Below are 12,638 nucleotides of genomic sequence, written 5' to 3' on the forward strand. Positions count from 1 at the left end.
CATCATTCTTTCCGACGTTTCTCAGCATTTATATACTTTAAGAAAACCATAACAATATCATACTTTTTTCTAATAACTTTGGTTTTAAATAATTTATTTATTGTAATTTATTCCTAGGAGTATAAATAAGCTTCTTGTGAGTAGGGGACACAGCCATCCTCCTTGATTCACAGAAGGAAGAACAGAAATAGTTCAAGTATCAGAGGGGTAGCCGTGTTAGTCTGGATCTGTAAAAGCAGCAAAGAGTCCTGTGGCACCTTATAGACTAACAGACTTTTTGGAGCATAAGGTGAGGCATGAGGGTGACAGCTTGGAGCTGCTGTTAGACCCAGCCTGCTGAGTCCAGGGGCCTATGAGGGTGACAGCTTGGAGGTGCTGCTCGACCCAGCCTACTGAGTCTAGGGACATATAAAGGGTCAGTTTGGGAGTGCTAATTAACCCGGTCCTCTCAGACATGCTCTGTTAGTGTGTGTGTTCGTCTGATTCTGGGGCTGGAAGAACCCAGCCCTCGGGACCCTAGATTCCAGGGCCAGCTCCAGCATTTTTGCCTCCCCAAGCGGCAAACAAAACAAAACAAAAAACCTTGCCGCCGAACACGGAGGCAGAGTGATGGTGCAGCTGCTGAATTGCCGCTGGCGACTGAAGAAGAGTCGTGTCCTCACCGTGGGTGAATACCCACTTCATCAGATGCATGTCAGTGTTCCTTCCCCACTCTGAACGCTGGGGTACAGCTGTGGGGATGCGCATTCAAGACCCCCTAAGCTTATTTTTACCAGCTTAGGTTAAAAACTTTCCCAAGGCACAAATTCCACCTTGTCCTTGAACAGTGTGCTGCCACCACCAAGTGATTTAGAGAAAGAATCAGAGAACGGACCACTTGGAGTTCCTGTTCCCCCAAAATATCCCCCCAAACCCTTACATCCCCTTTCCTGGGGAGGCTTGAGAATAATATCCTAACCAATTGGTTACAAAGTGACCACAGACCCAAATCCCTGGATCTTTGGACACTTAAAAAAAAATCAATAAGTTCTTAAAAGAAGAATTTCATTTAAAAAAAAGAGAAAAGGTAAAAATCCCCTCTGTAAAATCAGGTTGGAAGATTACAGGGTAACAAAAGATGCACAAAACAGAGAGGAACCCCCTCTAGCCTTAGTTACAACGAAACAGGGATAAACCTCCCTCCAGCAAAGGGATGCAAGTACTGCTGGATGAATCCACCGAGGAAAGGTCAGCCTTCATCACCCATGTAGGGCTGTTTGAATTTAATGTGCTCCCTTTCGGGCTGCGAAATGCACCCGCCACTTTCCAAAAACTTGTAGGCAGTCTCCTAGCAGGACTGGGAGAATCTGCAGTTGCCTACCTTGATGGTGTGGCCATCTTTTCTGATTCATGGGCAGAACACCTGGAGCATCTGCAAAAAGTCTTCGAGCGCACTCCAATACGTCTGTTAGTCTATAAGGTGCCACAGGACTCTTTGCCGCTTTTACTGATCCAGACTAACACGGCTACCCCTCTGATACTTAAAAGAAATAGTTCAGAATCTTTCTGAAAAAAGTTTTAATTTTTAATATAAACATACAATTTAGATTGTTAGATTTCTTTGCCATTATGAAATACTGCAAATTTAATTTCTGACTTTATTGTCTTGATGTAACAATTTCCGTTTGTGTCTAACTCCATATGGAGATTAAATTTGCATTTGAATTAGCATTTTAAATGTAATGTTAGCCTTTGTTTTTTAAACATAGTTCTCTTAGTTAGCTTTTTGGTTCTCATGTTTCCAATATGTTGCAGTCAGTTCACTTGTTTCTGTTTTTCTTATTTAGTTTGACATAGAGGAAGTTTCCCAAATTGTTAGAACACTTAAATGTCCGGATTGTAACACAGAAATTTCATATGAGACAACACCTCAACAAATAGCTGACATACTGGAAGAAGCCAGGTTACGTCTTTTAACATCACAAATAGTTAGTATTCATTCTATTTGGTTCTATTCTTATTTTTCTCGATTAACACACACATTTTAATTTTAGTACTATTATTTAAGGAATGGGTATCCAAATGTGAGCTGTGGACCACTTTGGACCTCAAGCCTTTCAATTGTGGCCTTCAAGGATGACAGTGTTAAGAAGAAATGTTGTACTTGATTATAAACTGAAAATGTATACCCTCAGATATGTGATATGACTTTTAAACTGAAACATTTGAATCAGCCCTATTACTACAAGGAGGAAATCAATGGGACTGCTTTCCCATCTGTCTCCCACTGTTTCTCTTGGAGCCTCAGGAGCAGCTCTGGTGTGAGCCTAGAGTGCTCTGACCAGCATCTGCATCCCTTCCTTGTTGCAGCTACTAATCAGCTCCCACACTGGTCCTCTGCTGCATCCTAGGGAAGGGATGAGAGAATAATTCTGGCTTGTGCATTAATTTCTTTCTTGCTAGGCTTTGGGAACCCCAGAGGTAGCATGATAGAAGTTTGAGTGTATCTATGTTGGGCCTATGGGAGTATCTGACAAATGATGGCTCCTTTCCCCAATGCAGCCACTCAGGGCAGCCCAGGAGAGGATTAAAAAAGCTGAAGCTGAGAACCCACAACTGAATATGGCTCCCAGATTCTCTTCCCTACCTCAGGCTAAAGAATCTTTGCTCCAGCTTGATTCAGTCTTCAAGAGACCATACTCCAGCAAGGGATTGTCAAGAATGCAGCACACACCAGCCACTCTCCCCTCATAGAATATAGAATATCAGGGTTGGAAGGGACCCCAGAAGGTCATCTAGTCCAACCCCCTGCTCGAAGCAGGACCAATTCCCAGTTAAATCATCCCAGCCAGGACTTTGTCAAGCCTGACCTTAAAAACCTCTAAGGAAGGAGATTCTACCACCTCCCTAGGTAACGCATTCCAGTGTTTCACCACCCTCTTAGTGAAAAAGTTTTTCCTAATATCCAATCTAAACCTCCCCCACTGCAACTTGAGACCATTATTCCTCGTTCTGTCATCTGCTACCATTGAGAACAGTCTAGAGCCATCCTCGTTGGAACCCCCTTTCAGGTAATTGAAAGCAGCTATCAAATCCCCCCTCATTCTTCTCTTCTGCAGGCTAAACAATCCCAGCTCCCTCAGCCTCTCCTCATAACTCATGTGTTCCAGTCCCCTAATCATTTTTGTTGCCCTTCGCTGGACTCTCTCCAATTTATCCACATCCTTCTTGAAGTGTGGGGCCCAAAACAGGACACAGTACTCCAGATGAGGCCTCACCAATGTCGAATAGAGGGGAACGATCACGTCCCTCGATCTGCTCGCTATGCCCCTACTTATACATCCCAAAATGCCATTGGTCTTCTTGGCAACAAGGGCACACTGCTGACTCATATCCAGCTTCTCGTCCACTGTCACCCCTAGGTCCTTTTCCGCAGAACTGCTGCCTAGCCATTCGGTCCCTAGTCTGTAGCTGTGCATTGGGTTCTTCCATCCTAAGTGCAGGACCCTGCACTTATCCTTATTGAACCTCATCAGATTTCTTTTGGCCCAATCCTCCAATTTGTCTAGGTCCTTCTGTATCCTATCCCTCCCCTCCAGCGTATCTACCACTCCTCCCAGTTTAGTATCATCCGCAAATTTGCTGAGAGTGCAATCCACACCATCCGCCAGATCATTTATGAAGATATTGAACAAAACCGGCCCCAGGACCGACCCTTGGGGCACTCCACTTGATACCGGCTGCCAACTAGACATGGAGCCATTGATCACTACCCGTTGAGCCCGACAATCTAGCCAGCTTTCTACCCACCTTATAGTGCATTCATCCAGCCCATACTTCCTTAACTTGCTGACAAGAATACTGTGGGAGACCGTGTCAAAAGCTTTGCTAAAGTCAAGAAACAATACATCCACTGCTTTCCCTTCATCCACAGAACCAGTAATCTCATCATAAAAGGCAATTAGATTAGTCAGGCATGACCTACCCTTGGTGAATCCATGCTGGCTGTTCCTGATCACTTTCCTCTCATGCAAGTGCTTCAGGATTGATTCTTTGAGGACCTGCTCCATGATTTTTCCAGGGACTGAGGTGAGGCTGACTGGCCTGTAGTTCCCTGGATCCTCCTTCTTCCCTTTTTTAAAGATTGGCACTACATTAGCCTTTTTCCAGTCATCCGGGACTTCCCCGGTTCGCCACGAGTTTTCAAAGATAATGGCCAATGGCTCTGCAATCACAGCCGCCAATTCCTTCAGCACTCTCGGATGCAACTCGTCCAGCCCCATGGACTTGTGCACGTCCAGCTTTTCTAAATAGTCCCTAACCACCTCTATCTCCACAGAGGGCTGGCCATCTCTTCCCCATTTTGTGATGCCCAGCGCAGCAGTCTGGGAGCTGACCTTGTTAGTGAAAACAGAGGCAAAAAAAGCATTGAGTACATTAGCTTTTTCCACATCCTCTGTCACTAGGTTGCCTCCCTCATTCAGTAAGGAGCCCACACTTTCCTTGGCTTTCTTCTTGTTGCCAACATACCTGAAGAAACCCTTCTTGTTACTCTTGACATCTCTGGCTAGCTGCAGCTCCAGGTGCGATTTGGCCCTCCTGATATCATTCCTACATGCCCGAGCAATATTTTTATACTCTTCCCTGGTCATATGTCCTACCTTCCACTTCTTGTAAGCTTCTTTTTTATGTTTAAGATCCGCTAGGATTTCACCATTAAGCCAAGCTGGTCGCCTGCCATATTTACTATTCTTTCGACTCATTGGGATGGTTTGTCCCTGTAACCTCAACCTCAACCTCCACATGCCCCTTACATCAGGAGCTGCAGGCAGGGTCATAGGATCTGAATTCAGTGGCTCTGTATCCGCTGAGGACTCTCGCATATATGGGGAACTTACTGACAGTTTCTGCTCCCTTTGTGTTGTGTGAGTGGAGTAGGATAGAGAATCCACCTCAACGTACTGATTGTGGTCCCTTGATCTTTTTGAAATATGTTTGGCTGTCCAGCTGAAAAAGTTGGACATCACTGAATTAAGGATAAACTTAGAATCATTTGACCTTCTAAGACATGCGCTGAAAGATCTGATTTTCTGCATAACACTTATTGGCATTACTAACACCTAAAATAAAGTAGTATTTTCAGCTTTCCTGCCTTAAGTGTTAGCGATGTGAATAACTGTTTCTAGGGATCAGAGAAACCTGAACTCTTGATAGATAAATAAAGGAAAAATTATTTTCAAGTCAGATGCAGTGTGGAAGGAGAGTTCTGCCTTTGCTCATTCTCTTACCCAGGTGAAACACACTGAGTTTAAGACAATAAGGCATGGGCCTTGCCAAATACCAAATTCAGGTGGCCTTTTATGCAGACTGTCACAGTTTTAGTGTAATTGCACCTGTATTTCCTCCTCCATGGTCCACTGCAGGAGTTCGCAGTCAGGTTTCAGGCCTCCAGGCATCACCTATCCCAGGGTAGGGCCCCTTGTCCCACTCCCTTCTGACCAGGAGTTTTAAGGCTCCTCTGATCCTTACATTACACTATGATGTCCCCAGCAAACCAGTCTACCTAAAGGCCAGCACCTGGGCTTTGCTTTCTCTCTAATGTTACCAGATTTGCCCCTTAGTTTGTGGTATGCTCATTTATTAGGGTTACTCTTCTGGGGAAGGAGGGGTTCTGTAATTCTATCAATGTACTGCGTGTGTCACTTGTGTTCTCATACAGAGCCCTACTTCTCCCTTCTTCCCTCCCAATGGAGCTATCCTGCAGGACCTAGTAGGGCTGGCTCCAGGCACCAGTGAACCAAGCAGGTGCCTGGGGTGGCAAATGTAAAGGGGCAGCAGGACATTGGGCTCTGGGGCGGGAATCCACCCTTGGCGGTGGCGGAAATTCGGCGGCCGCTCCATCACAGAGCGTTTTGCGCTCGGTGGAAATTTGGCGGCGGGGACGCAACTCTTCTTCAATCGCCGGCGGCAATTCAGCGGCTGCACCATCACTCTGCCTCTGTGTTCAGCGGCAAGGTTTTTTGTTTTGTTTTGTTTGCCGCTTGGGGCGGCAAAAACGCTGTAGCCGGCCCTAGAATCTAGGGTCCTGAGGTTGGGTTCTTCCAGCCCCAGAATCAGACGAACACACACACTAACAGAGCATGTTTGAGAGGACCGGGTTAATTAGCACTCCCAAACTGACCCCTTATATGTCCCTAGACTCAGAAGGCTGGGTCGAGCAGCACCTCCAAGCTGTCACCCTCATAGGCCCTTGGACTCAGCAGGCTGGGTCTAACAGCACTTCCAGGCTGTCACCCTCATATGACATTGGCACACCCTGAGCAGGCTGGGTCAAGCAGCACTTCCATGCTGCCACCCTCATATGCCCCAGGTTCAGCATGTCCCTATCCCCACTTTCACATTACAATTGTTCTGGTAGTAACCCACTTGATGAGAAAACCCCACAGGATTTTTGGGCGCTGCAGGGATCTTCAGCTTATGTATGAGAAGCGTTGCTGCAGAGCGAATGGGGTAGCCAGAAAACACCCACAGGTGGAGGGGCAGGGGAAGAGAGAGAGAGAGAAACAACCAGCTTAACCAGTTATTCAATGCCAGGTAATAACCATACAAGGGGAACCAAACAAACAGAACCCTTATAATATTAAATCTAACTTAAATTTAATTATAAAAGTCAGGTTCAGAAAACTATAACTGATCACACAAGTCAGGGTCAGAAGGCTATATTTAGAGAGAGAGAGAGCTGGGTTCTTACCACTCCATGAAGCTTGAATCGATCGGGGTTCCCAAGTGGTGGTGGTGGCTGAGGGTCTGGACTGCTGGAGACAGGCAGAGCACCCAGTACGATCTGTCAGGAGAAGATGAATTCCTTATGGAACTGATACAGATTTTGGATCCTGGCATCAGAGCCACTTACTTGAGTGTGGGTAGGGGTTTTTGTAGGGAAAGAACAATGATTCAAGGGAGAACACTAGATTTGTTTATGGGTAAACTGATCACTCAAGGGAATATACCAAAGTTTTTTTGTTCAGGCTAGTCAATAGGAACTGCTCATTCCTGGCCATGGGTGGTATTCCTTTGAGGAAGCTCACAATGCAATTAGGCAGCTTCAGTATTTTGAATACCAATAAAGGATTTATTACTAGAATTAGTCTGATAACTGCTGAGCTGGGTGTGTGCAGATGTGGATTCATTAACATCTGGAGCAGAGAGCACCCAGAGTTTGTTGCGGTTCTTGCCTTGGAATCTCTGTTCTCCATTCTGTATGCTAATGGGGATGCCTCCCTGTCCCATCCTTGATGCAAATGAGGCTGTGGGAGTTTCCTTAATCCTGTCACCCTTGTCCAGAGGGGTTTAGGTGTGTCTTCCACTGCCTTTTCATTGCTTTTTGTAAGTCTTTCTTCCTAACGGCTTTGGTTCAAGCAGAGGCTGGGGGGTGGGGAGAAGGTCTTTTGTGAGTCAGACAGGCTGGGAATTGCGCCTTGGTTCCCCAAGAACACAGAGCTGATAGGTAACACTGAGGGCTATGAACAGTATATTGACAGCAGTTACAAGTTACTATAGAGGTCTTTCTAACCAAGCACATTTATTCTTAAGGTAAAAGCTTTAAACACACACTAAACATACCAGAAGTCACCCATCAGTCTTCTGAGTCCCTAGTAGGCCAAAATCTTTCCAACTCTTCCATAAGATTTGAGGCCATCCCCTTGAATAGAAGGCCCTGTCTATTTGATCAACCAGAAAGAAAGGCCTGAGTCAGTTTAAATGAGGCCTTTTTATGCAAAAGCCCTTTCTTTGTTTGTCTCTGAAAAATCCAGGTTGAACCAGTATATGCAAGCCCAGTTTACAACTGAAGTAATTGACTTTAAGCACTCCCCACTGTTTCTGGTTTCTGAAGAAGCTGTAATAACCCTGTCCCTGGAGCTGCATACAATCCCTAGCCTACAGTGATACATAAACTTAATACAATATGGTCCCCAAGGATATTGCATAGGATTGCAATATCTATCACACAGGTGATATGGTAGCAAGCGATGTTCCCTCTGGCATGAATGGCCAACAAATGTGTAGATACACACATCAAGCTTTTATTTACAAAGGTACAGAAAGAGCCTGAGGACACTCTCTGTTCTGGGCAAACCTTTTGCGGGAAAAGCCTTAGTGAGTGTTGTTCTGAAACAATCATACCATTGACATGATGATGATGATGGGCGATCACTCGTTACTGCGTATGATCATCTTCCATGAGAATTATGGCTCCTCAGGTGGCTAATAAGGCCAATCCTTGAACCACAAGTTCTATTGCAATGAGGGCAGATGTTTTCAGACTCAGACCTAGACTCAGCATCATTACATCTGACAGCTTGGATGCTGGCTGGCTGATATCCACTGAAAGAAGCTGTTCAGCTGAAGTTCAGACCATCCTGTTCCAAAGTCTCAACTAGACTAAAACTTCTAAAACTAAGTGAAAGAGATTTTGTATTTGGGCATCTCAGCACCAGCTGCCTCCCTTGATAACACTCATTTCAGCAATATTGGACTACCTACTAGCTGTGCCAGGATGTGCAAACCGAGCAGCAGCCAAGCAAATGTTAATGAACTGCTATGGGCAAAGCAGCCCTACCTCACCACACCTGCAAAGCATATCAGCCCTAGAAGAAAGGTCTTTAAAACTTTTATAAATGAATTATCTGAGGCCACTGAACTGGACTACAACTGGCCAGGGCCTCCTTGAAGGAATGGTGGCCTGCCACTGCTTTCTGTTAGTTAGGTTCCTCCTCTCTTTTGGGACCATCAGTAGTTCAAGAAAGACTAGATTCTACAGAACATAGTTGGAGGGCAGTCTCTCCCACACCTGGATCTGTGCTAATGACTGCCCAGGTGATGTGGACTAGATGAGTGCAGGACCCTATCAAATCCCAAGGGTGTCCTATGGGAGACCAAGTCCATGACAATGTGGTAGAGAATCTGTGGTAGAGAATCTTTCAACCCCGTAGAAGAGTATGACATACACAAAAAACCCCAAGGTTCCTCACCCTCTGGTGAGATCTGGTGGACTCTAGAAAATGGATAAATCTGGAGCAGCTACAGGTCACACTACAAGAACAACAAATGGTGGCCCACAATAGTAAAAGGCAACCCCTAGCAGCAACAACTGATCTGCAAGTTGGTTTCCCAGCAACAAGACCACAGCAAAGACTGGTGTAGCAGATGCTGGTGTTTCTACAACCTTCAGGAACAGTCAGGGCCCCAGCAACTGAACCCATGAACCCCATCACACTAGTTCCCCTGCTATTGTGTTTTTTATGTGTACACTCTGGTCACCTCTGCCAGCACTGCCCCTTTTTAGAGTAGGTAGTGTTGTTATAGCCATATTGGTCTCAGGATATTAGAGAGACAAAGTGGGTGAAGTGATATTTTTATTGGACCAATTTCTGTTGGTGAGAGAGCCAAGTTTTCAAGATTACACAGACCTGAAGAAGAGCTTTGTAAGATCAAAAGCTTCTATCTCTCACCAACAGAAGTTGGTCCAATAAAATATTACCTCACCCACCTTGCCTTTCTAGAGTGCAATTTATGGTCAGATTTGGACCCCAGAATCTTCAGCATGTATGTTGGATCCAGCCAAGCTGATGGTCCATGTCAAGATCAATGGGACAGAAGACTAATAGATTTAGACTGTAGTCAGACCATAATCCAAGAGTAATTTGTTGAGTTTGGGGAATATTTTTTTTTACATTGTGTTTTATGATAATGTGAAAGCCTATGGCAGTAGACTTTACATATGGGAGACCTTGTAGTGGAGCAGGCCCCAACTCTTGCCTACCCAGTTATCTTGGGCTATGGCTAGGAACACTTCACAGAGGTACTGAAGGAGTGGGACAATTGTCTGATGAGATGCCCCCAGTGCTTTCACTGAAATCTGTCCTGGAGCCCATAAGTCTGGTAGGCCTAGAGGAAGAAGAGGAACCTGCTGAAGGGTGCTCCAGTCACACAGAGTCTCCCTCATGAGCCCAAACAGGCAAAGAGCCAGAAATATTCCCCCCTCATGAAGTTGATGTGCTGATGGAACACCAATTTCATAAAAGAGCAACAGGGTAGTCAGACACTGAGTCAGGCATCCAACCAACTTGTAGTGGTGAATAGTAAGGTTGTAGACCCGCAGAGAGCCAGGCAGTGGCCCTGCTTCAGAATCTGAGATGACTCAATTTATCATATTGAGAAGAATGGACTGACAGAAGTAAGGACACAGCTCCTGTACCTCCATTATTCCACTGGGACGTCCTATGTCTAGACCATGTCCTACCATGTTGCAGGCATTTGAGTAGAGAGAAAATACCCCTACATTAGGTATTTGCCTCCTTTTTCTGGCCTGGGGTGTATAGGGATGTCAGTGATTACTGTGCCTTGTGCTCATAATGTCAGCTGATTATAGCTAGGAGAGTTGCAAGAGCACCTCTGGTCTCACTTTAAATGAGAACCCCTTTGAACAAATCGGGATTAACCAGTTGGGGTCATTGGAGAAAAGTGCCTTAGGATACCAGTATTTTTTTGGTCATTCTCAATTATGAAAATACTCACCTTAGTGGGGAAATTTTGACTGACTAGCAGAGGTGAAAGTAAGCCAGTCCGGTCCGATTCAGCATATCGTCAAGAGCCAGTACACCGCCAACTATATAGGTTTCCCCAGGCTGGTGATTTAAAGGGCCTGGGGCTCCCGGAAGTGGCCAGAGCCCCGGGCCCTTTAAATTGCCGTCTGAGCCCCTCTGCCAGAGCTCCGGGGGGAGCGGCAGCAGCCGGGAGTCCTTGGGCTCCATCGGGAATTTAAAGGGCTCTGGGCTCTGCTGCAGTAGCGGCAGCTGGGAGCCCTGGGCCCTTTAAATCACCGCCAGAGCCCTGGGCCGCCGCCGTTACCCCAGTTAAATCACCGCCGGAGCTACCAGCTGCAGAGGCGGCCGGGAACTCTGGGGCTTGGGCGCTGATTTAAAGGGCCCAAGTGGTAGTGATTTAAAGGGCCCGGGGCTCCCAGCCACCGCTACCGCGAGCCGGAGCCCTGGGCCCTTTAAATCTCGATTTGCCTGGGGATTTAAAGGCCCCGCCCCTTCTTATTGAGGCCCCGCCCCCTGCTCAGGACTCTGGTGTACTGGTAAGTCCTTTAAATTACTTTCACCCCTACTGACTAGGGAACTTATTTCCTGTCTAGACTCGTGGAAGAGCTATTTAGCCTCTTACAGATCAAGACCATTCAAACATTTGCATACCAGCTTCATATGAACAGCCTAGATCAATGGGTTTCAAACTTTTTAGGGTGCATACTACTTTCCAAATAATGTAGTCTACAGGATACCCCCATCTGAGATAGGGTCATAATATACCTATGAAAACACTCTAATACTTGTTAGTAAATATTTTAAATGTGGATACGTGTCTGGTTTTTTTCCCTATGCATTTGCAAAGATCTGAATGAAAATTTGACCTTTTATATTTTCTGAAATACAGGTTAGCTTATTAGAGCTTTTGATGCTTCAGAAAAAAAGAAAATGTTGACTAATGTTTGTAGATCCTATATTTACTTGGGATTTTCACTTTTGGTCTTTATTAAAAGGGCAATTTGCATGATTGAATAAACAGGATCTTTGTTGGCACCTCTGGGTTCCCAATCAGCAGCTGCCATGCTCTGGCTAGCACCCGCCACTCTGAAGGCAGAATGGAGAGCAGTGGCTGCCGGTCAGGCACCCAGCTCTGAGGACAGTGCTGCCGCCAGCAGCAGCATAGAAGTAAGGGTAGCATAGTATGTGTATTGCCACCCTTACTTCTGTGCTGCTGCTTGAAGTAGTACTGATTTAAGAGCTGTGCTTCTGGCAACTCTGGGCTCATGACCAGCAGCTGATGCTCTCTGTGCATCCCAGTGCACAAATCAAGCACTGCTTCCCCATCTCATTGCCCCAACTTCCCTTTCATGGCCTGGTGCCCCAGGCTCACCTCACTCCTTACCTCTTGACCACAGTGCCCCCCGACCACGGCGCCTTGGGCAATCGTTCACGTGCATAAGACCATCCCTGCATTCACTTGCCCTGCCTAACAGAGCCTGCACAGGGGAGTCTGCGCAGGCTTGCGTCTTTCCACTCCCCTCCCAATCTTGGCCTGTCTGCCATTAAAAGATTTTTCTCCTTCACCCCTTTGGTGAGAGCTCAGGTACCTTGAGGGGTATGTGTTTTGAAAATCATTTTGAAAACCACTGGCCTAAGGTTTAATAAGCCTTGTAACAAATGTTGAAAAATTTTGTGGTCTCAGAGCCCCAACACTGGGACCATTTCCTCACTCCGCCCCACCTTTTGCCCCTACCAGGGCAGACACATTTGGCCTATCACTACGTTGAAACACCCCTGTGACAATGAGTCTGAGAGATGCCTTGGCCACTTCCCAAGAAGATATGGGAGGTGGCTTGGTGGAAACTTCAAACCACATTGGACCTGGGTGTGGCAAAGGAGTCTCATAGTGAATGAAGGAGCCCCGTTGTACTGGAACCCAAGCCTGACAGCACAACTTGCTTTTCATTGATTTTCAGAAAGTCATTTATCCCATGGATGGGGTTTGAGATCCTTCTCCTAGCCGGGCTGCCATCCTGGGTTAACAGGCCACACCTGCCCTGTGCTACCTGG

At 46.2% G+C, this 12,638-nt stretch overlaps 1 protein-coding gene across 1 annotated transcript in view; it reads left to right on the forward strand.

The window, feature by feature from the left end:
* LOC311522788 (solute carrier family 9 member C1-like) overlaps nt 1-12,638 on the forward strand; it is a gene marked incomplete at its 5' end in the record, with an annotated part of 307,404 nt that overhangs the window by 135,555 nt on the left and 159,211 nt on the right. The window contains one exon of the mRNA XM_084632258.1: nt 1,827-1,967. Coding sequence (XP_084488384.1) covers nt 1,827-1,967 — 141 coding nt within the window. The remainder of the gene's footprint in view (nt 1-1,826; nt 1,968-12,638) is intronic.

Source organism: Lepidochelys olivacea (genome assembly GCF_965140295.1).
Source record: "Lepidochelys olivacea isolate rLepOli2 genome assembly, chromosome: 6".
Lineage (NCBI taxonomy): Eukaryota > Metazoa > Chordata > Testudines > Cheloniidae > Lepidochelys > Lepidochelys olivacea.